The 26,140-nt window shown below is 39.9% G+C and overlaps 2 protein-coding genes across 4 annotated transcripts; one reads left to right on the top strand and one right to left on the bottom strand.

Moving 5' to 3' along the window:
- Positions 1-2,743: 2,743 nt before the first annotated feature.
- si:dkeyp-69c1.9 lies at positions 2,744-8,969 on the bottom strand. Of its 2 annotated transcripts, none has more exons than XM_038708133.1 (5): positions 8,861-8,969; positions 4,762-4,942; positions 4,139-4,234; positions 3,193-3,469; positions 2,744-3,105 (listed from the first exon to the last, which is right to left on the bottom strand). In XM_038708133.1, exons 1-5 carry the CDS (start codon positions 8,942-8,944, stop codon positions 2,988-2,990), a joined length of 756 nt encoding a protein of 251 aa, XP_038564061.1. In that variant the 5' UTR covers positions 8,945-8,969; the 3' UTR covers positions 2,744-2,987. The 2 variants fall into 2 exon arrangements, with proteins under 2 accessions (XP_038564061.1, XP_038564062.1); XM_038708134.1 differs by lacking the exon at positions 8,861-8,969 and adding an exon at positions 5,126-7,288.
- LOC119895195 (rho GTPase-activating protein 42-like) lies at positions 7,453-25,899 on the top strand. 2 transcript variants are annotated; one of them, XM_038708126.1, is made up of 24 exons: positions 7,453-7,756; positions 10,994-11,089; positions 11,190-11,251; positions 13,447-13,518; positions 15,367-15,468; positions 15,555-15,665; positions 16,658-16,762; positions 18,135-18,264; positions 18,394-18,494; positions 19,115-19,227; positions 19,326-19,404; positions 19,552-19,591; positions 19,717-19,779; positions 19,880-19,954; positions 20,069-20,153; positions 20,237-20,295; positions 20,421-20,526; positions 21,189-21,348; positions 21,448-21,592; positions 22,016-22,723; positions 22,823-22,985; positions 23,542-23,607; positions 23,691-23,770; positions 24,818-25,899. In XM_038708126.1, exons 1-24 carry the CDS (start codon positions 7,603-7,605, stop codon positions 24,904-24,906), a joined length of 2,964 nt encoding a protein of 987 aa, XP_038564054.1. In that variant the 5' UTR covers positions 7,453-7,602; the 3' UTR covers positions 24,907-25,899. The 2 variants fall into 2 exon arrangements, with proteins under 2 accessions (XP_038564054.1, XP_038564055.1); XM_038708127.1 differs by having other exon boundaries at positions 7,603-7,756; positions 19,118-19,227.
- Positions 25,900-26,140: the final 241 nt, after the last annotated feature.

Genomic DNA, 26,140 nt, shown 5'->3' with positions numbered 1-26,140 from the left:
TCTATTTTATGTACAGTTTTTTGAGCATTAAACACTTAAATTTCTTGACTTCTGGAGAAATATTCTGAAACAATTTATGATGGAAATGTCTTTATTTATATAAAAGGAAACACAAAATACAGCTGGCAGGTGACAATTTAAAATATAAAAATATAATGCAGTAATCAGTAGCTTGTTCTTTTAGCTTAAATTACTTTTTTGGTCAATGTACATTTGTTTCTGCTATGATTGCATTGCATGTTTTCTTCCTTCCTTTCTTAAAGCATTTTAAAAGCATTTTCAGTTATTTAACATAGAACAATATATGGTGCTCATAGAAAATACTGTATCATATTTGTAACTTGACCCTGAGGCTGTAGTCCTACAGTATGACAGACCGTCTGGCAATGTAGTAAGTATAACATGAAGGACTGTTCACCTGTGGATACAGGTGAACAGTTCCTGCTGTGCTAATTGATATGTGTTTTACAAACTGTCAGATGTCTGAACTGCACATACTTGAAAAAATTAACAAAATAAAATATCACCAAAAACCTCAGCAGGACTTGGACCTAGACATGGAGATAAAAATAGATTCTGAGTAAATTGACTTGGAAATCCAGAAACTAGAAAGAGAAATTATCATTTCAATGCACACTGTAAGCATGACTGTAATACAATGTATTAATCATTGTTTTCTTTCCCAAGCTCGCAGCAGATGAGTGATCCCAGGGAGAAAAAAGATCAAAACACATTGTTGTGTCGTTTCCCTTTTGTTTCATGAATGAACAGGGCACAAATAATATATATATATATATATATATATATATATATATATATATATATATATATATATATATATATATATATATACACACACACACACACACACACACACACATATACATACACACACACACACACAGCTCAAAAAAATAAAGGGAACACTAAAATAACACATCCTAGATCTGAATGAATGAAATAATCTCATTAAATACTCCTTTCTTTACATAGTTGAATGTGCTGACAACAAAATCACACAAAAATTATCAATGGAAATCAAATTTATCAACCCATGGAGGTCTGGATTTGGAGACACACTCAAAATCAAAGTGGAAAACCACACTACAGGCCGATCCAACTTTGATGTAATGTCCTTAAAAGTCAAAATGAGGCTCAGTAGTGTTTGTGGCCTCCACGTGCCTGTATGACCTCCCTACAATGCCTGGGCATGCTCCTGATGAGGTGGCAGATGGTCTCCTGAGGGATCTCCTCCCAGACCTGGACTAAAGCATCCGCCAACTCCTGGACAGTCTGTGGTGCAACGTGGCGTTGGTGGATGGAGCGAGACATGATGTCCCAGATGTGCTCAATTGGATTCAGGTCTGGGGAACAGGCGGGCCAGTCCATAGCATCAATGCCTTCCTCTTGCAGGAACTGCTGACACACTCCAGCCACATGAGGTCTAGCATTGTCTTGCATTAGGAGGAACCCAGGGCCAACCGCACCAGCATATGGTCTCACAAGGGGTCTGAGGATCTCATCTCAGTACCTAATGGCAGTCAGGCTACCGCTGGCGAGCACATGGAGGGCTGTGCGGCCCCCCAAAGAAATGCCACCCCACACCATTACTGACCCACCGCCAAACGGGTCATGCTGGAGGATGTTGCAGGCAGCAGAACGTTCTCCACGGCGTCTCCAGACTCTGTCACGTCTGTCACATGTGCTCAGTGTGAACCTGCTTTCTTCTGTGAAGAGCACAGGGCGCCAGTGGCGAATTTGCCAATCTTGGTGTTCTCTGGCAAATGCCAAACGTCCTGCACGGTGTTGGGCTGTAAGTACAACCCCCACCTGTGGACGTCGGGCCCTCATACCACCCTCATGGAGTCTGTTTCTGACCGTTTGAGCAGACACATGCACATTTGTGGCCTGCTGGAGGTCATTTTGCAGGGCTCTGGCAGTGCTCCTCCTGCTCCTTCTTGCACAAAGGCGGAGATAGCGGTCCTGCTGCTGGGTTGTTGCCCTCCTACGGTCTCCTGATGTACAGCAGGCTAGCTGCACAGAATAAATCACCATGGTAACTTATGTGCTACTGCTTTCGTGAAATCGAGGCAAGGCTAAATTCAGCCAGGTGTATCTGGAAAAAACCCAGCTTTATCCGCTATCTTAGTTTTGTGAAACAGCCCTCTGCTCATGTGAACTTGTTTCACTTATGAGTCACTGGGTGGATTGTTTTCTGTCAAACTGACCGCAAGTATGTCTGAAGTCATCATTTTGAAACGTTAAACATCTGGTGTTATCATTAGTTCATTAGGTCTCATCCAGTGACTCCATGCACCTCATGGCCTGGTGTGTGTAGGCTACACGTCATCAGTCCATCAGCTCATCAGACTGACCTGCTGCTAAGAAATTCATCACCTGGTACCTGGATAAACAAAAGTGTTTGTGCTGGAAAGAACTGAACCCTTTGTGACACTGATGTAACAGTAAACAAAAGCAATTAAATAATGTGATTACACTTAAATTCCAGACTTTAATAAATTATAGGCCTATATTTCCAGACACACACACACACACACACACACACACACACACACACACACACACACACACACACTACTGGATGCGATTAAGGATGGAGAACTCATCAACATTTCTGTTTCAAACCTCTTAACATCTATTTCACTCCAGTTATGTATGAACTGAAGAGTAAGTTTAAAAATCCCACATTATAGTGCTATTTTTGAGTTAAGACACACTGTTGTTCACTGGTTTATAAAATGTTTATTACTGTGCACTGTGTTGTATGATTATAACAAGCAAGGGTTGATGTGATTGAATTAGAAAGTCTGTAAAAGTAAGAGACATTATTTTGACATTTATTAATTTATACTGTAATTAAATTTTCATTTTTTACAGCCAAAGATGAGCAGGGTGGCATGTCACAGCAGTCTGAGGTGAGGAGGTGTGACAAACACTTGTGTGCACGTGTAAGCTGATGAAGGCTATCACTCAGAAGCCAGGTTTGGTTGTCCGGACGAGGCCGCTGCCAGCCTGCCAGCACACCTGGGGTTTCTGATGGGCCAGCCCGGGTAAGTCTCTTTTTGGACCGTGCTAAAATCGATCCTGTGAGCCAAAACACACACAGACACTGGTGAGCTGCTCTCTACATTAAGCTATTGCAGGCTGTGATACTGACAAACTCGCTCTCACCTGAAGGCGGGGTTGATGCCGATGTTGTCCGGTTGTGGGAAGGCAGGTGTTCGCCTCCTGCGGCAGGAGGACGGAGGAGGGAAATCCTTCTGATACTGAGACTGCATCCCTGTTGTATCTTGTTCATTTTTCACTGCAGTCGTCTGACGACAGATTCCTCCTTGTTCGTCCTCCCCTGGTCCCCCGTCCCTGCTGCTGTTTCCTCCTCCTGTTTGTCTCGAGGACGTGGGAGGAGAACGATGGGACTCCTGCTTTGTGTTCTGGGTGACACGGTCTCCTGAGAGGTAATCATAACATTTGGATGGGTTTAATTTCATACACAGTAATGAAGTATGCCATGAAACATCCCTTCTTTCTGTCTAAAACATAAAATATGTTCTATAAGTGTCTGCTGTCCTAAATATGAGAGAACCATCTTACACTGTGATACTAGTATTTTTTATTCAGATAAATGTTCTGTTTTGAATTAATATTATTATTATTATTATTATATTATATTATACATTGTAATTATGACCTAAATGCCACATCTTAATAACAATTTCAGACTTTATAATAAGACAGCTGCTACAGCATCATTAGTTCCAGCCAGTACTTTGCTAGCAATGTTTAGCAAATAATTAAAATGTATTTGGGTCAGTAAAATCCAAATTAGCTTTCCTTCTTGATGTACAAGAAACAGCATCTTTACATTTAACCGTATTTGGAAGTTTTACTTTATTACTGTATTATTATTATTTCAGTGTAATGACAGTGTAGTAATTATATTGCAGTATGAATGATTAAACCTTTAAATGAAATAAAAAACTCATAAATCACTTTCCGAATCTCCACCCTCGCACACACACAGCCCAAACCTTTTCCAAAACAAATAAAAACACATATCTACGAACCGCAACACACTGAAACATTGAGTTTACTCCCAAGGTTGAGAAAAACTGCAGACCTTTGCCTCTGTCTTGTTGTGGGACGGGTCTAAAGCAGAAAGCTTCTCGCGATGTGGTCTCCATTTTAGCAGGAGTGTCTGGGTAGAGGAGAAATCCTGGGGAAGTCAGGACCATAACAGAGAGGGTAAAAAGTGGACTTTAAAAGTGCCTGATTATAGGAAAACAACAGTTTTCTAGTTTTAAATGTATATACTCAAAGTACTGTGCATGGTTAAAATTTGTTTTGTGAAATTTAGTTATTGTTGTTCTCATAATACTTTCTGTTTTAGCAAACTACTTTGGAGTAATTCCAGTTAACACATCACAGCTGGACTAACTCCACTTAACATTTGCTCAAATACTTCCAATCAGGAATTTTTTATTATAGTGTTTGAGTTGGAAATCTCCCCAAGTCAAAAGGCTATCCTTGTTTAAATCATAAGGGTCAGTGGGGTCAATCTTGGCTCATTTAGGTCCCTTTACTTTAAATGCAGCAAAAAAAATAATAGTAATGAAGCACATAATAATTAAACAACTACATTTCATGAAAACAGAATCATTTGGCTCCATTAAAGTTGACAGTGATTAATCTCAGAACATCAGGAACACTATCTGATGGGACAGACGAGCAGCAAACCTTCACCTGCCACCGTCGGTGGTTCCCCTCTGTAGGGTCGACTAGGCAGAAATAATTCATGGTAGCGACTGGGGTGTCGTAGGTTGGCATTTCTGATGAACATTTTGTCTGTTGCCTCCTGACTGTGCCGTTGGCTCACTGGCATCACCAGCAGCTCTGTCTCTTTTGGTTTCTGGCACAACAAATGCTGTAAAAGTGACCAGAGGTTTAGTGTATTCACTAGCAGTAGAACGTAGAAACAGTTGCACAGCATGGATTAAAACATCACAATGTGTATGCATTTCAAATAACAACCAGTATAAAGCCTTAAAACAGACATGCAGAAATTATATATATTTTTAGATTAGATATTATTTACTGTGTTGCTTACCTTACATGTAGAAAAAAACACAGGTTGTGGTATTTCTGCAGTTTTCCCCTATACTGTCTTCATTTCTATGGCTGTGTACAGTGCTACTTAAAGCTTGTTTACTGCAGTAGTCATGGTGTTCCATTATTCTCCAGTGAGTGACAGACATAGTAGTTACCAACTGAGACAATACAGCAGATGGGCCACCAACAGAGAGTGGAAACTTTACAGTGGCTGCTTGGACAGAGGGTTTTAAAGGGGGACATGGTCCAGTATGAAAGCTTCTGAAATATGGCACTAAGAAACTTCAGAAAGCTAGAACTGTTGACCTGGGCCTTTTCCAGAAGTCTAAACTGTTATGTCTTGCATCAGTGAGATTGCATGACTAAGCTAAGCATAATGATGATAAAATACATTTGACTGAAGTTGTGTTTAGTCAAAAAAAGAAAAAGAAGAGAAGAGAAGAAACCATGTTGTCTTTTCAGTGGTTGCCCCAGAGCATTTGGCCTGCACTCAGCAATGCACTGTGCCTCCCAGTGCTCAGCGGGCATAAATCCCAACTGTATTTTTTCACATTACAGGGCCTGTTTTGGCCTGTAATCTTTCAGTAGGGAACCTTATACTTGTACATAAATCATTTCACTTAATGCGTTTTAAGGTATTCTGTGTGTGGAGAACGCTCCTGCAAATGTGCAAGTCTTCTATTGATAATACTGTAGTTTATGTTAGTTGTGGGCTGTAGGAGGTACTGTAAGAAATCATTTAAAGCTCATTTGTCACATACTTTTAGATTTGTGTGTGCATATTTTCACCAGAGTATGTGATTTGAATAATTTGAATTATGTCCTACTGTGTGCAGCTACAGATCATAACAAGATATCTTTTGAAAAGCAAATCTCATTCACAATTTAGGTATCCACTGAATCTCACTGCACAAGATAAATAAAACCTACATAACAATCTAAACTTGCATTTGAGAGCTACATGTTTTCTTTGACAGTTATTTATATAAAAGTGTATACTGTTATCACTTCAGGGAAACACACTGTTGAACTCCTATTTATATCTTTATTATTTTTTATAATTGTCCTGGACATTTTTTCCACCCTCTCCAACTTACACTTTGTAAAAGAAACCTAATTCAAAGTTCAACACGTTCAGCTTATTTGGGTGATGTGTGCTTCTATTCAAAACTTTGATATCTTTTACACTTTTTATAAAACGTTCTTAACATAGAAATGAATCAGGAGTCATAATTCATGGGATGCCTCAATTGTTTTTGTAGTGCTTAAACTTAAGTTGTACTCTTAACTCACAGATGAACTGACTGACTTGGATTTGCTTTTCATCTGACCCATCCTTCTTATATCACCCAGCATTCAACTGACATTTCACTTATTTTTAGCTCTTACACTGCGACTGACTCTTCATTTCCAATAATAAGCACTTTCACTTTAGCTGGCACTGACACTTGCACTTTCAAGCTCTTTGAGACCTTACAGTGCCTCAACTTAATTGCTTTAATATCTTCAACTTCAACTATTACTGCAACACAAAGATAGATTAGATTTAGATCAAACTGTTGATCTTAGCAGCTTTAAAATAGCATATATAAATAAATTAGCAATAAAAGGATTGCATAAAATAATAAAATGAAGCACTAAAACATACATTCAAATGAAAGACAATAATAGCATTAAAACTAACTGGTCCTGCAGCTTAGATAAAGTGCCTTCAGTGTGTATTTACAGTTTGGCATTGCTTGGCATTGGCATGTGAGTAATCACATGATAGCTGCATGTCCACAGCTCTTGAGAATGTTCTTTAGACGATGTATCCTTTTCCTAATGACACTGAGCCTGCCTGAGGGAAGTTAAACATATTAAAATAGGCGTTCATGTGAAAGACATAAAAATTTCTAAAAACATAATATTTTAATAATGGATTATTATTTAATTATTTTTTATTAATACTGTTGTTGATGCAGTCCCGATTATTATTATTATTATTATGAAGACTTTGGCAAACTTTGCACTGATTACAGCAGCGCCAGCAGGAGTCTCCCGTTCCCATAGTAACAAGCCTTCACTGAGAGCCGTACGTAGACAGAGTTAGCAACACAAGTTTTTGCAGTACTCTTTGATTCGTCCAAAATTAAGCTCAGTTTCTCTCTTTCCGTGTTTTCTGTATCGATCAAGAAGTTTTCAAGAAGTCAAAGAGACGTTATTATTTCTAAAAAGTCAGAGAAGCAGCGTAATGTTCGTCGTGTGGCCTAGTCTAACTCTCTCTGTCAGAGGCTCTGCTGTCTTTTAGTGTCCGGAAGTTCTGAGGGAAGAATCTGAGAAAGGCATGAAAAAAAGCGAACTGTAGTACACTTCTGACCAGTTTTCTCCGAGCACACTGAAACAGCGTTTTCTCTTGTAAATCTCACCGAGCGGGCAGAGAACGCGTCTTACTTTTAGCCGTCTTATAAACTATCCGTGCTCATACATTTATCGATGGGTCTGCCGACGTTGGAGTTTAGCGACTCTTTCCTGGACAGTCCAGAGTTCAGAGACCGGCTGCAGTGTCATGAGATAGAGCTGGAGCGCACCAACAGGTTTATAAAAGACCTGATCAAAGATGGAAACATGCTCGTATCTGCACTCAAAAGTAAGCACACGCTAATTAATAACTTATTTTCGGGGGGGAAAGTGCGTAAATTACTGCACCGCTTGCACAGTCTGCTGCCTGATAACAGAGGTACAAAGCAAGGCCATCAACTCAAACAGAGCCAGCGTTGTTTAGCCCAGATTAGACTAGTCAATAGTTTATTACACTGAATGGAAGTTTTTGTATGGGCTATAGTGTAGATAACGTGACATCACTTATCTTACCATGTCTTAGTCTGCTTTTAGATGTTATTTTGCACTATAGAGAAGAGTTGTGTAAGCTAGAGATCAGTGTAATAAATTTCATTTGCTATTAATAATTGCATGTCCTCCTGATGCCACTTAAGTAGGTGTAACATAAAGAGGACACAAGATCAAATGTGTCCATTTTCAATCAAAACTGAGATATTTCATTAAAACCATTGTGATTTGAGTCAGCTTTACACTGAGGTATCTGTCACATAATGGTTCTGGTATAACACAAAGCAAGCCTGGATGACCAAGGGGGCAAACTTGTTTGTGCTAGTATCCACTAGGGCTGCATCTGCCATTTTTTTTCATTATCAGTTAATCTGTAGGTTATTGTTATGAGTAATCCAAAAAGATTCAGAAAGCACGCTGTTTGTCAGAGGCCAAGGTGATCTCTTAAGATTGCTTTTTTTGTCTGACTAATTGTACAAACCCCAGAAATAGTCAATTTACAATAATCTAAAACAGACAAAAGTGGCAAATCCTTACATTTTGAGAGGCACGAAACAGCAAATGCAGGCCAAAAGCATTTATAATTAACTTGAATGATTAATCAATCATAAAAATTGCTGACTTGGCTATAGTTTCAGCTATATTGTCAGCTGACATGATAATGTCCTTTTAGAGGTTGCTGCTTTATGACCTGATCCACGTCTTAAGAAGGGTCCTTGTGTCAAAATGTACTTTTAAGACTGTTATTATTATTACTGCATGTAGCATAATCCTGAATTAATGAAATAAGGTTGTAATAGCGTTGTAATCACCATATATTAATATTCTGATTTGCTTTTTCTTGCCGTTCTAAAAAGTCTCATTATGTTGTAATGAATGCATAATATGACGTTTAATAACTTACCACGAAGGAAGAGTTTCTTTGGTACCTTCTTATGACATAAAGGGTTAAACATTTGGTTGGCATGAAATCGTTCATAAAATGCATTTATGTTGGTGTTTAACTGCGGCACAGTTTGATGGTGGCTGTCAGCTGATGACTACTCTCATAAAGCAGATACCTCCCATTTGTTTGGAATTTCTTTTGATCACGTCAGACACACTACGCTTTGTGGCTGCCTGTGATTTCATTGGCTCACCTGCTGGTTGAGGTAATCAGTGTGACCAGTGTTGCTGCCTGCCGTGCACACCCAGACGATGCTGAGTGTGTTCGACTGTTCTGTGACCACACGGGGGGTGAAACAACATAATCACAGCATTGTTTACATTAACAGGTCAGACTGTTTACAGAACAATGGCATATCAGTCACCAGAGACGCCCCGAAACGATATTATCACGATTCGATGCTGTTGCTCATTCGTGGTGTGCTAGCATATGTTACCTTTGCTGACTGGATGTTCTTTTCCAAGTGAAAGGCCTTTTCACAGTGTCTTCATCTCACAACAGTATTTTCAGTGCAGCAAATGGGATTTTTTAGACTGAAAAACATCATAAAAATAAGTGAAACACATTAAAGTTCTGCAGGCAGCAACTCTTTACATTACTACAGCACTAAACATGCAGGGTACAGTATATTGACTGCTGTACATTAACATATTCAAACAGAAATGTCTTCCCATTGTGCCCAATGTTTTTCTTTTCTGCGATTTATATTGCGATAAGAAAAATACAGGAATTTTCACCGGATGACTTCAAATGCTCTATTTGAAATGAAATAAGCATCCTAGAATTATTGGGTGACTTTGTAGGTCTGAAGGCTTTTTGAGTGCAAACTATCCTTTCTTGAGCATTAATGCAGTCAACATATTTTTTAACTAAATGATAAAAATAAATTAAAGAGCAGCTATACGTCAACCCCCTGAGTGCTTTACAAAAGTTTTTTTTTTGCAACCAAATCCACAGTTTAGGTGGTTTTCAAGATGTTGACTACAGCTAAACAACCTTGTTATTGCTGGTCTCTGTGCATGCAGAGCCTGCTTGTCGCTCATTAGCAACAAATTTTGTTTATCCAAGAACCATTAAATCGGATTAAATTATGTTACGTCAGACAGATTTCTCTTGTAGAAAAGTCATGAAAAATGAGAACCGTGCGAGTTTTCCTTTTGTATACATCAGCAAAAAAGTTGAGGTGGTTGAGCTTATTTGACTTGCTTGACATTGCATTCTTCTGCGATGTGACTATTGCGCAAGAGCACATTGTGATGGCGATGCTAAAACGATATATTGTGCAGCCCTATTAAAAATACTGATCTAGTTGTTCTGAAGTGTTAAATACTTTTATGAAAAATCCTGTCAGTCAATTCAGTCCACATCTTTTAAATAACAATATGGATACAACCTAATTTTAGTTTCCAGCAAGGGATAAAGCTGTGCCTTTGTCTTTCTTGCACTGAACCTGACCACAGTTTTTTTTTCCTGATCTCCAGGCAGTAATCAGGTATTTAACTGCCACTAAATGACATTTAAATGGTTTTATCACCAGTGTATAATGCAGTGGTGCAGCTGAAGTAGTGCCTTACAGCAGCTGGCTTGTAGACCAGTGTAGACATGTGTCTGTGTGAGAGGGAGAATGCAGCCTTGTGGTGCCAAGTGTTCATTCATTAGAGAATAAAAGGTGGTATTAAACTCTGTTATTGCTGTGGTGTTTGGACACATAAATAAAGTTCTCCGAGACTAAGGCTGTCAAGTAGAGTTTCTTGCAGGGTGCGGCAGTTTGTTTACATTAGACTTTGACACCTCATGTCTTGGCAGTGGATTCTATGTGAGAGTCTCGTAGAAAAATACAGTAATAGTTTATTGAAGAAAGGAATAAGTGATGCTGCTTGTAGCCTGTAGGGGAATGTGAGCTTTACATTGTGTTTGATAATAATAATAATAATAATCTGGTAATGGCAGCATGCAAACTCGTGCCAAGAGCATTCTTGTGCATAACATGAAATACTAGTGAAGTTTTATTAGTCATAACAAAGGAATGGCAGTAATTATATTGTTGTACCTGCTTTTAAGTAATTAATTGAACGTCTCTGTCTTTCTCAGGTCTTTCTCTCGCTGTTCAACGGTTCTCTCAGTCTCTACAGGAGTTCCAGCTTGAATGTATTGGAGATGCTGAGACTGACGATGAGATCAATATAGGTGAGATGAAACTGCCCCTGATGATCCAGAAAACTGGTAGCTGATACAGCCAAGCATGTAAAATATGATCCACATTTGAGGTGTATATTTTCTTTTGCAGCTCAGTCCTTGAAGGAGTTCTCTCAGCTCTTGAACACCATGGAAGAGGAGAGAAAACGGCTGGTAAGAAAACCTGTGTGTGTGTGTGTGTGTGTGTGTGTGTGTGTGTGTGTGTGTGTGTGTGTGTGTGTGAGAGAGAGAGGGAGATGGAGAGAGAAAACCAAAATGCAGGTCTTTTATGCTGTACGCTTTTTAAAATAAACTAAGGAAAGTTTCAAAATTGAGGGCATTGACCTTGAAAAGTGGCCATTTTAAGTGAAGTTAAAACGAAGGGCTGACAGTATACAGTGGTAGGTACAGTGTGATCAGCACTTTAAAGCTTTGTTCTAATTAATTAATGAGATTAAGGAGTCTAGACTTTTTCTTTAGATATTTCTGTCTATTTTTAAACAATTGCTCTAACAACAACTTTGAATTGATATTAACAAAATTTATTCTTAGACTCTTTGTCTTTCTTTGTCTCTGTCTCTGTACAATATCCTTCTCTGCATAATTGACCTAAATAAAATGGTTGTGATTCATACATGTTTATTCAGTCAGGAAGTAAAACCACAGACCTCTAGGGACGTTCATAGACCATTAGACCAAAAGCTCCTTCTAAACCAAATTGTTATCACCATAGTCCAATTGTTTCCTTTGGCTGTCCACCAACTGTGTTGCACTCTCACTATTTCTGTTTCACTTCAAGTGTAACTTTGCCGACGTCACCAGCATTTCAGTCTTTGTCAGGCACCTTCACTTGATGTACCACGCTGACTTTGTCCCATAGTGGGTTTTCCCACAAGTCTGATTCACTCATTTGTTGTGAAAACGTTGTACCTGCGGCAATGACGTTATTACCTTACAGACTCTCCATCAACCAGAGGCCTTTGTGTGGGAGTGATTGGAGTCTGGCACAGTCTGTGCGTAGGAAAACCTCCACTCATGTGCAGTGTGTATGCATAGTACACTGCTGTACCTTATGCATAGCTCTGTGTGTGTGTGTGTGTGTGTGTGTGTGTGTGTGTGTGTGTGTGTGTGTGTGTATGTGTGTGTGTGTTTGTGGCTGTCTCCATGGTGTGGTTACAAAGGAACCATGTGGAACCTATTCTGCCATTTCCCCTGTGAGACTGTGAGCAGAGCCCGGACTGCCTGGGAAAGTCTATAAAAGGGTCCTGTGTGTGTGTGTGTGTGTGTGTGTGTGTTGGTTGGTCTGCTCTCTCTCTCTCTCTCTCTCTCTCTCTTTCTTTCTTTCCTGCTTTCCTTCTTTCTGTCTGTGTTTGTGTCTGTATTTTATTTGTCTGCATTTCCACTCAAATGCTGCTCATAGGTCTGAACCTCTACTAATACTGTCATTACTGAGTTAAAAGGCCATTCCAGCAAATGGGAAATACCTACCTGTTGAACCTGAAAGGACTATTATTGCAATTCAGCAACGCCCTTCGGTCCCTTAGTGTTCAGTTTCATCCTTCATGTTGTAATATATGGTGGAAAAAAGTGAACGTACAACGACAGCAGACCCTTTCTTTGGGTACTGGAGTGGAACTAAACTGAAGTTAGGTGAAAGTAAAGCCATGGCGCGAGGCTGGGAAGCTATTTAAAATCTAATGCCTAAATCAACTAGAATGAAGAAAGCAAGACAATAATAGACTCATGACTAAAGAGGGCCATGACTTTCTCATAGATACTGTATTGTAGCAGTGGCAGATAAGCTGCTGTTCAGTCTGTAGGTTGGCAGACAGTTTGGCCCCGAGGATGTACTCTAATGAGTTTGGTGGTCCTCTGACATTATACCTGCTTTGCATCAGCATGTTAGCATTTTTGTTGTGGGCATGTTATCACTCTGATGTTAACAGCTCAAAGCACCATGGTTTGCTAATCTAAGCTTCCAATACTCTATCAATATCAAATCAACATCAAATAGATTAAGTAAATCACAACAAATTTGTGAAGTTGGTGATAGATTAACATCATATTGATGTCTTCACTTGAAATATGTTCAACTAGAGAATCTAGTTGTATGATTGAATTTGCCCTTTTTCTTCTAAATTAAACAGAAATGTCATGAAATGTGTCTTTTTAAGACACAAATGTCAGAAAAACAAAAGATAAGCATCTATTGAGCCATCAGATTTGACAAAACAAGTGAAACACTGAAGTCAGCACTGCAGCCCCCATGAAACAGGCTGTTGTCTTTTTGTTGCTGTTGCCTGGTGTTTACTGTTACGACTCGCTGAGGTGACTGCTGTATTTTCCCTGTTCCTCTGTTTCTCTCTCAGATCCAGAACGCTGATGATGTGTTGATCTCACCGCTTGAAAGGTTTCGTAAGGAGCAGATTGGAGCTGTTAAGGTATATCTGCAGCTGTTAGAATCAGAGGGTAACTTGAAAGCTGAGTAGATTATTAACACAAAGTAACTGAACCCATAAAGCTTGCCATGGCTTTTTTACATAATAGAACCACAGGTGATATTCAAACCCCAAAGTTCAGTTCATTAAACATGTTGCGTATATTAGTTATCTAACACTGTGGGTGGTGATCAGACAGATCATTCTGCTCTGGTCTGGTCCCAGTCAGTCTCTCATTCAGCGGTCGGAGAATCCAGTTTGTTCAGATAAACGATGGATCACAGTCCAGTGTCAGTAACAAGGTCATGGGAACGGACGCTGGGAGGGAAGACAGGGAGCGTGTTACAGACAGCGAGATAGTGTCTCAGTGAAGCAGTATAAACACAAAGCAAGCCTGGTGTCTGGTTTCAGCAGCTGTCTCAAGTCTTCTTATTCCGTTTATCTAATTTTTGTTCTTGTCGCTCTCTCTGAGACTGAAATAACAGCAGAGTTAGCAATATTATGCAGAAACCTGCAGGGTTTAAAAAACAAAAACTGAACTGGCCACAGATATGACTAACCCTGAAAGTGAAATCACAGCTCATTTCTCAGTGTTGATCGAAGCGACTCTTCAGCCTGCAGAATGTAGCAGGAGTGTGTGAGCAGCACATCCTCACACTGATGTTGCTGAGCAGGAAAGTGTGGTTGGACATGTGGAGTTTGGAGCTGCAGCTGTTATGGAAAATAGCTGATGTCCTAAATAGTTTGGCTGCGTCTCTTGATTTTTATTATTAATGGTCCCACCGCACTTCGTCATAGGTTTTTGGTCCCTCAAGCCTGTTTAGCTCATTCCTATAACCATCTGAACTTTTGTCACTTGTGAAAGATAAGACACAGAGACGTTCTGCAGGTAGGGTTGCATCAACCTTACTGCAGATTTGTGCCAGTTCCGGTCAGACAGTCAGTTGGCCAGTCACTTTGTACCAGACAGAAATATATTGACAACTATTGGCTGGATTTCTGTAAAATTCGCTACAGATATTCAATATATTCCTTTAACCAGATACATGCAAAAATAAAGACATAATGATGAACATGGTGAATACCCACTATACATCAGCTCAGTTAGCATAGTCAAAGTGAGTAATGTAATGTATAGTAAGACCTCAAAGAGCAGCTAGCTAGTGGTATTGGTTGGTCAATGTTAGCTTGCTAAAACACTAAATTGGTGGTAAACATGGTAACCGTTAAACCTGCTTAACATCAGCATGTTAGCATATTCACAATTAGCATGTTAGCATGCCCTGCTATTCCTAATGTAAGTACAGCCTCAAAGAGCCACTAGCGTTACTGTAGACTAGTCTTGTCCTTGACATTCCCATCAGCCCCAGCTGTACTTTATGTGTAGTATTAATTAGCAAATGTTAGCATGCTAAGACACAAAAGTAAGATGGTAAACATCAGCCTGTTAGAATTGGTATTGTGAGCATGGTAGCACGCTTATGTTAGCATTTCCCTCAAAGCACTGCTGTGCCTGACAAAGCCATCAGCATGGCTATAGACTCTTAGTCTTGTTGCTTTTATTTATTTACTTATTAGGTACACATTGATATTCCCCAAAGTAAAATATATAAAACATAATTTTGTCACTGGTATTGCTACTTGGGTATTGGCACTGGTATTTAAAGATTTTAACCCTTAGTGAAAAGGAAAGGGCGTGAGAATGGGAGATGTACAAAAGTAGTGTAAGTGTGACATTCTCTCTGTTAGATAAAAAAAGTGAATTTATATACCTTTAATAGCACATGTAAAAATTCATAAGTTTGCTTTTATCTATTACTCATATCCTCCTCACATCCCTGTCTCCCTCAGGAGGGAAAGAAGCAGTTTGACAAGGAGACAGAAAGGTACTACTCTGTTCTGGAGAAACACCTCAGCCTTTCCTCCAAAAAGAAGGAGTCACAGCTACACGAGGTAAACTGTCTGATTCCTAAAAATACACACCAAATGCCTCCCACATGTGTTAGGTAACATAAAGTACTGTATGTGTTTTGTTGTAGGCTGATTCACATATAAGTAAGGACAGGCAGGTTTTTTATGATGCATCGCTGCAGTATGTCTTCAAGATCCAAGAAGTGCAGGAGAGAAAGAAGTTTGAATTTGTGGAGCCGGTGAGTTCATATACGTACATAATGATAATGTTTATATGTATGCAACTTTGTCACAATTGAAGTGTGTCATTCAATGCTGGGATCCGCATTTCATGTAATACATGAGGTTTTATCAGTATCAGCCTTTTTGCCTCCTGTGTCAAGTCACAGTTCCTTTAGATTTTTCTACGCTGCTGTGCCTTCACAGCTCTGGCCAAATTGCATACTTTCTTTTAGTACAGACTGCAGCTGCCCATTCAAACTGCGTACTGGCCGCAGCAGTATGAATAAAATTGGGACATACTCCTTTGTCATAACATTGCGCCTTTCGTCATCCCTCTTGTACATACTCATGCTGTGCTGAGGATTGTTGGACAGAATAGCCAGACAAGCAGGCTGCCTTGCATTCTGAAAAATGTGAATGCGATGTAGTAGGACATCCTGGTATTTTTGACATACTATGCATTGGGACATATAAAATCTTTTTCTGGCATACTAAATAGTATTGGAGTAGGGTTATTAGAATGCACCCACTGTCGCCAATAAACAGTATTTCATCACAGGAAAGTATGACTGACGAGTCTGTTTTGTGCAGCATGTAAACAATGATGTCAGCATCAAGTCATAATTGCAGCCAAGCTGGCAATGACCGTGTGTGCATACAGATACAATCGGGGAAAGACATCTAAGCAAGGCTCTGAAAAACACATATTACACACACTGTTTGGCTGGTGATTAAAATGTTTTAATGATGGATATCAGTCAAGCCCGCTTCCTGTTGCTGTAGCAGCACTTCCTGCATGGAGATCTTTTCCGGCTGACAGAGAGGGAAACTCTTTGTTGTAAAGTAAACAAGGGCAGCAAAACAAACAACAGGCAGAGTTCGGGGGGTTTTCTCCTCTAGCGGCTGTTCTGATTGATTGAGCAGATGACTGACAATCATTCTTTTGTACTCCTTTCATTATACTCTACACTCACAAGCTCTAAGCTAACATTTTCCCTCTGTTCTCCAGTTATTAGCCTTCCTGCAGGGTTTGTTTACATTCTACCATGAAGGATACGAGCTGGCCAGTGAGTTTGAACCCTACAAGCAGCAGCTTCAGTTCAACCTACAGAATGTAAGTGTGGATGTTTACTGCAAAGCTCTAGAGCAGGGGTTTTCAAAGCCTGAGACTGTTGTCCTCCCCTCAGACAAAGACTGGTAAAGGGTGCCCCTCAGCCCGCCTTACTTTACTTGCTTAGTTTTGCTCAATTCCTGGATGCCTATGGGATGATGATTATGTGATTTGATGCCATAGACACTCAACAATTGACCCAAGATAGTCTAATATTGCTGTTGACATAAGTTAAGACTATATAACACCAACCACATGAAAAAAGTCCACCCTAAGGTGGAAAGTTGGAAAAACAATAACATTCCCCTGAAACTACTTTGTCTCTGGACTCACTCTTTGACCAGATCACACAGATTTAGGCTATTCTATGTGATCTCCTTCTGATAATGTAATATATTTTCACTTCTATTCACTGAGCCTTCCCTGAAACAGTTTGAAGCCTCCAGGGGAGGCCTGCCTGCCACTTGGACAACCTCTGCTCTACAGCCAATCTAGACCTAATACCACTTGTAAATAGTATCTTTACATAGTTTGTTATGGCTGGTCTACCTGCTTCTTAAGGCATTAAGAGAAAGTATTTCACTGTCATTTCCGAATGAATCCGACAGCACCTGTCCTAAAGTGGAAACTACTTTTAGCTGCAGTTTGAACGAGGCCTTGTCTAGTTCACATATTTTACTGCCTCGACAGTTCGCACTTTGTGTCTGCCAACTTCTGCCTCACTTTTCTCTGCATCCTGCACCTGATGCTAGGTGTGCTTGTTTTCCTTACCTTGCTGTCTTCAAAATAAAAGTGCTTAAGCCGTCTGTCAGAGCTAGATCACATGAATGATTTGTAATAATTTTTATTCAAGTAATATTCATACATCATATTGAAATAAACGGTTTGATAGTATATAGCCTATTTCACATCTTTGCTGAGTGAGAGTTTTGTGTGAAAGGAATTAAAGGCCTGTCCCATATATAGGCAGGGTCAACTCAGTGATTTTGGCAAAGAAAGGCTTGGGCTATTAATCATGGTATGTCCAATTTGCACAAATTCACAATCAGTCCTTTCAGTTGCCCCCCAATTTGTCCCTTAATGTCTAAATTAAAATGCAGTCTTACCTCTTTATAAGTTGAAAATGTGTACATCACTGTTGCAATCTCAAGGTTCAGGGTCTTAGATGTTTTTTCTTCTTTTGAATGAATACATGCAAATGAGAAATCAATGTACAGTAATAAAGCTACCTGTATTCAGACTTGTAGCAACATTCTCAGCTGTACTAAGTAACCACTCCCTGGCTAACCTTTTCAAATGTTTCATTTAAATATGTGTGCATGCCTATGTATGCCTTTTTTCAATGCAGTTTCTTGTGTGTTTATATTTCAAAAAGGCTCGAAATAACTTTGAAAGTACGCGTGCTGAGGTTGAGAGGCTGATGAAGAGGATCCGGTCTGCAGAAGAAGACTTCAAAGCCCCCAGTTGCTTTACCATGGAAGGATATCTGTACATACAGGAGAAACGTGAGATACACAAAAATCACATTTTTTCAGTCTCTTTCCCTCACTTATGCTGTGAAGAAAACCAAATGCCAGAATTGAAACACATACATGCACAAGGGCACCTGCAAGAAAATGTGTCGTGTAATACAGGTCCGTTGGGCAGTGTGTGGACCAGATACTACTGTACTTATGAAAAAAGCTCCAAGATGTTCACCATGAGCAACACAGAGGTCAGACCAGCCAGCAGACAGGTGAGCTGCTTGCACAGATGAACAACCACACTAATGTTGTTCAGTGTTTTAGCCCATTTTTTTAAAAATCATGATACTGTCACGGCTGCTATGAGCGGAGCAACATGGGATGGACCCAAATGCAGATGATAAAGGCAGAGCAGATGCTGTTCAATGATTTATTAGAAAACAATATTTAATATATATAGGCAAAGACAGAGAGGCAGTCCTAAACAATAAACAAATGGCAATGGAAGGTCCTGGGGAGCCGGGAAAGTGGCTGAAGAGGATTGACAGAGAGACAGGCTGTAACAGATACGCTTCATCACTGCTGACCATTTTCCAAACCATGCCATGGTTTCCTGCGTTCCACACAGGCATTTGATTCTGTTCTAGCCTTAAAATCCACAATGAAAATCGACTTACACAGATGTTAGTTACATTATATTCATATGGTAGTTTTAAGCAGGGACTTTTTGTTATTATTGAATTTGACACAAATTGAAAAGTAGGATGTGAATAGTTCAGGGGCTAAACACCAATATGGTCCTAAAAGTATTGAGCAACCCAGTTTCTTTGAATCCTTACAAGACCTTAACTCCACATTTTGCGTGCATATTGCAAACATGTCTCTCTGTTAGCAGAACGGCGTGGTGAATGGCTCGCCGGAGATGTTCAAGCTGCGCTCGTGTGTCAGAAGGAAGAGGGATTCAATCGACAAGCGCTTCTGCTTCGACATAGAGGTGGTGGAGAGGTGTGTCCAGTACACATGGCTACCTGTTGGATAAATACATGGAGATGTGGCTTCTGTTGGGGTTGTGCTCGGGTAAAATTATCTGTCTTTCTCTGCAGACATGGCGTCATCACCCTGCAGGCGCTCTCCGAGGCCAACAGGCGGCTGTGGATGGAGGCAATGGATGGAAAAGAGCCTGTAAGAATATATCCACCATTAAATAAATATTCTCGATGTTACAGTATCATCAGGAAGTAAATGAACATAGGGTAACTTTTTATTAGAAGGTATTGTTTGACTTGTCATACTGACACATACTTAAACATGGTTTCTGTCTTTGCTCAGATTTACACTCTGCCGTCTTTGCTCAGTAAAAAGGAGGAGAGTAAGTATCCTAATATATGTAATTTTTTATTTGCTTTTATTCAAAATATTATATTTATTGATATATTAATATGTCCTGCAATGTAGCAGAAATGTAGGTAAAAATGTGAGTGTTTATTTTTACAGCTTTTCTTAATGTGGCGGGACTCAACTTTGTGAAGAAGTGTATTGAGCTGATTGAATCAAGAGGTATTCCTCCTGCTTCAAATGTTAAACAATTCAAATGATCGTTTATTGAATGCATTGTTGATTTATCAATATGTTAACATGTCTGTATGCGTGTGTGTAGGGATTACCACCCTGGGTTTGTACAGGACTGGGGGAGTCAACTCCAAAGTGCAGCGGTTGATGACAAGTGTGTTTGGTAAGAAATGCCCTGCTTTCCTCTGTATGATGTGATTTTTCTGCACTGTGAATCGCAAGTGTGTATAAAAATCCATCACTGCAGATGAATCACTTATTATCTGCTTTCCTGTAGCATCCACAGCTCCCTCTGACATGCAGCTGGACACAGATGCATGGGACACCAAGACCATCACGAGCGGCCTAAAGAATTATTTCAGGTAACAAACAGTCCAAAGCCAAGTGTTTTTGAATAACGCATTCATCATGAATTATGAATTCATGATTTCTAATGTGCACACAGGTGTCTGGCAGAACCACTACTGACCTACAGACTGCATAAAGAATTTATCAAGGCTGCAAGTAAGATACCTTGCTGCCTCCTTTCCAAACATGACCAAATATCATACAATGATGTCGTGCAGCAGAAACACATTATATCACCCTCTCACCACTGGATCCCTCCCTGTTTACTCTCTGTTTCACAGAGTATGATGACCAGATGTATAGAGTGAGAGCGATCCATGCTCTTGTGCACAAGCTACCAGAAAAAAACAGAACAATGTTGGACCTCTTAACCAACCACCTCCTCAAGTATGTACATATTAACACATGCTGCTTTTATTGTTCAGTGACTTGGGAATGTGCCTTCAGTTTTGAGAGCATATCATCTCATTTATTTAAAAATGCTTTAACCAGTGGTTTATGCAAATATGCGTTTAGCCAGGGGACATTTGCAGTGACAACTTCCTGTTTACAATTTTCTGACAATTAGGCAAGAATGTCAGCCTCACACCATGAAGCCCTTCTTGGCTTCAGTACAGTCGATTTGTCTGCAAGGAAGGCAACATTTAAAACACTGGCTTGTTGAAACAGTTGAAGAGTAAAATCCATCCATGAAATAATTGATAACAAGATAATTAATGCTAAACTTAAAGGCTGTGAATGCCTTTACAGATTGCGGTTAAAACGGACACCTTTTAAGAAATGTTTATTTGCTTTGAATAGAGAAACAGATCTCATGCAAAAATCTCATGAATAATTATGACTGAAGTATGCTGATAGCTAAACTAGCAGGAGAACATGTACTGAAACTTGGGTTGCAATTACTTTTTGCAATATTTTACTCATTTTAGTTTCTGATGTATTTTAAACTTTATTGTAAAACTTATCTTCTCCTATTTCTGTGCTATATAATATATTAGGAATACATGTTCATTGTGTGCGTGTGTGTGTGTGCGTGTGCGTGTGTGCAGGGTGTCCTCTCACAGTGACCAGAACCTGATGACTGTGTCCAACCTGGGAATGATCTTCGGCCCCACATTGATGAGGTCACAGGAAGAGACAGTGGCCGCCATGATGAATATCAAGTTTCAGAACATTGTAGTGGAGATTATCATTGAAAACCACAACAAGGTACACTTACAAATCCACATACACACACACACACACACACACACACATACATAATCATACACACCCCTGATAGACATGTTCAATGTATGTTCCTGTCAGATTTTTGGTGAGGCCCCGGACCTTTCAGTGCCGTCGCCTCAGTCCTCTCGGGCGACTCCTCGTAGAAGCAAGGCCATCTGTCTGTCATCTGGAAAGAGGAAGGCCCGTCTCTACCCTCCTGCTCTCTGCCTGGCAGACAATGACAGTGAGTCTTAAATTGAGCTTAATAGCAGAAAGATTTTCAACAATCATGACATTAGTGGACTCATTTTTTGCATATTCACTGTTTTGCAGTGCAGTGCCGTGCCAACTCTCATAACTCAGACATTAAAGCTTCGACCAAGCCCCTTAATGCACCAACATAGAGGAGTGTTTTTTTTAATCAGTCTGTGCACTAAACTGAGATTATAAAATGACATTGTCAAAAGAAGAAATTAAAAAAGACAGACTATAAGTCTCAAAACTGTACACTTTGGAAAATACTGTAATGACTGTAATATATTACACTACTAATTTACTAATATTACTCATTTCTAGCATTGGGAAAGTCCTCAAAGCATTCAGCAATCCCTGAGCACTAGCCATTCAGTTTCTATATTTTGTGACTAATTGTCATTTCTCCCACCAGGCGACACATTCAGTAGCAGCCCCAGCACAACTCCGATGGGCAGCCAGGAGTCTCTGTCCTCACACTCCTCTGAAAAGAACGGATTGTCTCCGACCTCTCCTCCTTCCTCTCCTGCCGCCGAACAAATCTCGTCCTCCCCAGCACAGCTGTCTCCTCCTGCAGCCTCCTCCTGCTCCCCGTCCCACGACTCCTCAAACGGGAAGCATCAGAAACACTCGACAGACAGCGGCGCCTCCCCTCACCTCACGCCTTCCTCTTCCTGGACTTCCTCCCAGCCCACTCCGGCCCATCAGACTTCCTCCGTGTCTTCCTCCACATCCTCTTTACTCTCTACAGAGAGGGCTCTCTCCGGCAAAGGAAACTCGACTGCCTCCTTGTCATCTGTTAAAGAGTCAAGATCTCCCTCCATAGCCTCCTTGTCCACCGCCTCCATCCAGCACTGTTCAGAGGAGTGCGCCACCTCTCTGAGGGAGGGTCATCCTGTTCAGAGAGTGTCGTCTGTCTCCTCTCTGAAGAGCACTCATTCAGTGGATCCAAAAAATGCCCCCTCCACTGTCACAGAAACCAGGGTGACGGACTCTACCTCTCCTTCTCTGCAGAACAGACGAACTCACAGGATTGCCTCCTCCTCCTCTTCCTCCTCCTCTTCATTATTTCCCTACCAGCTTTCCACATCCTCCTCTCTCACCTCCTTACACATCTCTGAGGGTGCGCACATCTCTGTAGCATAAAGTGTGATAACAGTGTGAAAAGTGTCTGTCCGTTCCCTGTTTATGTTTGGTTCTCATTTCTTGTGTTCCATCGCAGATTACAAAAGCTGTCATGGATCAGTACACAGTCTCATGTCGCTGGACCCACAAGAGGCAACACGCATACGTAAACCTTCACACATCCGCTGTGGCTCTGATCTGACCGCAAAACACTCTGCAGCCACCACATCCAGCAACGGTTACCAGAAGCCTGGATCACTGTGAGTGACCGTCTGTAAAATAGATTTTATCATACAGCATTTACTTTGTGCTTCAGCCTTTGACTCTGAGAAGGAAAATAGATCTCAGTCCATGGTTAGTTTCGCCCAGGAGAAAACAAGATAATAATAATAATAATAATAATCCTTATTTGTAGAGCACTTTTCAAAAACAAGTTACAAAGTGCTTTAACAAGTGTAAAGAATAATACAAAAAAAGATAAGAGCATGAAAAATTAATATAAAATTAGTAAAATACAATAAAATAAAAGGGATAAAATAAAGTCAAATAAGATCGGGAAAGGCTCTCCTATAAAAGATCACCTGGCGGACTAAAGAAATCAGTTTTCTCCTGGCCTCAATTACCTATGGATGAAATTCTGAAACTTTCATTACCACTGTTTCGGTTTTACTGAAACTTAAAGGTATGACTAATGCTGGCAGTGAAAACTGCATATTAAAAAACATATTTGATGAGAGTGACACTTTAAGGTAAGGTTAAAGTTTTACTTTTCTCAGGAAATGTATTCAGAGCCAATTTTGTGTTTGTGTGTTACAGATTATCAGTCACACCACCACAGCGTGAGAGCTCAGTATTCTCCTCAGCATTAGACATATCAGGAAGGTATGCTGATTTTCAGGTTGTTTGTGTCACAGTTCCTTCCTTAACTCACTTCCTTTTTACCGATTCAACTTTTATTTTCTTAGGGAAGCAAAAGCTCTGTACTCCTGTGAGGCAGAGCACAGCCATGAGCTCAGTTTTCCACAGGGGGCGCTGTTCTCAAATGGTAAGAAACCCACTCACAAATGGCCCCATTTACACCTGGTATTATCATGTGATCTGTATGTGGCTAAGTTATGTGTATATTAATATCTGATCCATGGCTCTTCTCATTTCCACCTGGTATTGAAAGGCTCATTATTTCTATTGTGCCTGGGGTGGGGTTGTCTTTTTTCTTAAGAATGTGGACTCGATGTGTGGATTGCTTTTCCACCTGACTGATATCCGATCACAATGACTGACCAACTTCAAATATGGTCTGGATAATCTGATCGCATTCCCATCCCACTGCATTTTTCCAGACAATGTAACCATGTACAGATCACATTTTAACATCATTCTCTATGTAATGCAAAATTGTAATTAATCAGTTTTCTGATCAACTAAATTAAGTGACTAATCAACTTGTTTAGCACTAAAACTATTTTAGTGCCAAACAACTATTAAAACTATTTTTTTATTCCTTAATAATAACCTATTGTTTCAGAACTTTCGGTTTTCTCAATGTTTCCCTCAAAATGTTCTGTTACTTTAAAGTTAGGTGCTAAAACTGGGTTAGGCAATTTATTTGTTTTATTTGTTGAAATTCTCTTTACATCCCAACAGCAATCAATAAATCAAATGCTCTTACACACAAATGAAAAAAATCCAGTATCTGTGGCTGTTGCAGGACTGTAATAAGCACACCAGTCATTTTATTCAGTCTGAATGAAATGATTGGCTGGTCTACCGGTCTGTCTACCTGCCTACCAGCATCCACTCTGCCCATGCTTTCATTGTGTATGAGTACAGGGGGTGGGATTTCTTTTCAGGTGGATACTTTCAAAATCTGGCCGTCTCTTACTGGTTTCTCCAACGTTACCTACGCTTTCATTGATTTGTTCCAAGGATTCTCAGAAAAATACAAAATGGTTATGTTTTCATAGTTTATGGCTTTATTTTTAACACATTTCCCGTAATTCATTTTGAAAAATTTTCATGTTTGGAAACTTCATTTAATATGTAAAGGCTCTCCTTGTGTTGACTTGCTGAGTTGAGTTGTTTGTGTCTGCAGTGTACCCGTCTGTGGAACCAGGCTGGCTTCAGGCTACGTACAACGGCAAAACAGGCCTCATACCTGAAAACTACATCACCTACATGTGACGTCTTAACACAACGATCTAACTTCAGGGATCTACAGTGCATAGAGAAATGCTGCGTTCTAGACTGCTCACAACTCAGAAATGTCCGACTTCCGACCTCAAAGCGTTGCAGGTGCATGCTGGTGCATGACACCAAAAGTGAGCGAAAAACATGGCTTTGTACACACAATTGAACCCTCAGCAGTGCCTTTGGTGTTAATTATAAGGATGGCTGTTCTAATGAAAACAAGCGATATATGTTAACCATTTACAATGTGTGCTTCCATGGGAGCTGCATGTGACGTCATTCAGCTGCTTCTCGTGAAGTCAGGGTACATATTTTTTCTCAGAGTTAACAAGTAGGAACTCCGACTTCAAGTGGCATTCCATGGTACTTTTTCTAGTTGGAAGTCGGAAATTTCCGAGTTCCCAGCAGTCTGGAACGCAGCATGATACTCTGTGCTGCTGATCAAAGATATAATATATTTATCATGTAACTGTGACTGTTATCACTGAACTACTGGGGCAGGATAAAATGCTGTGTATATATATGTAATACTGAATGTATATCTGAGTACTATATGTGGACTATGTTATTTGTTATTAACCAGTTTATAAGTAAAGGTAAAATCTGACTTTTTCTCCATTCAAACACCAGCTCCTCTTTTATGTTTGTGTTCAGCTGTCTTCCTGCAATTCTCAGAATGCTATAAATACATGATATGTGTCAACAAGGTACATGGAAATAATCTTGGTAATTTATATGTTTGTACATAATCATATTAATGTTATAGCTGTGTGTCCAGACTGGAGATGAAGTGTTCACACCTCTGAGCCTGAAACAGTATAAACTGGTGATCCAAGGCTGAATCCTGCCTTGACACCTTCCTTCTACTGTCACTTTTCATGCTGTCTAAATAAATACTTGTACCAGTTTGTATATGTAGATTCAGTTTGTGTTTGTAATTATTCTGTTTTTCTTGAGGAAAATGCATAATAAACAGTTTTCACTAGAGATGTCCCTGTAATTCCACATACCACTGTGTAAAACAACCCTGGCTGATTTATTAAATCATTCTTTAGATTCCAAATATGGGGGTGTTGGCAAGCTACAGCCTTTTTTTGTACTTAAGAAAAGTATTCTCATTTTACTAATGCATCCATGTATGCGAATGTTGTTAAAATGATTACAATGGACTGTATTTTTGGTAGGTGAAGGAGGAAGAAATGGTCTGATAATCTTTAAAATAACAATT

The sequence above is a fragment of the Micropterus salmoides genome, unplaced genomic scaffold (assembly GCF_014851395.1).
Source record: "Micropterus salmoides isolate LMB-PRFRI ecotype aquatic unplaced genomic scaffold, ASM1485139v1 Ms_hic_scaffold_9, whole genome shotgun sequence".
Lineage (NCBI taxonomy): Eukaryota > Metazoa > Chordata > Actinopteri > Centrarchiformes > Centrarchidae > Micropterus > Micropterus salmoides.
This window is presented reverse-complemented; position numbering and strand designations above follow the sequence as displayed.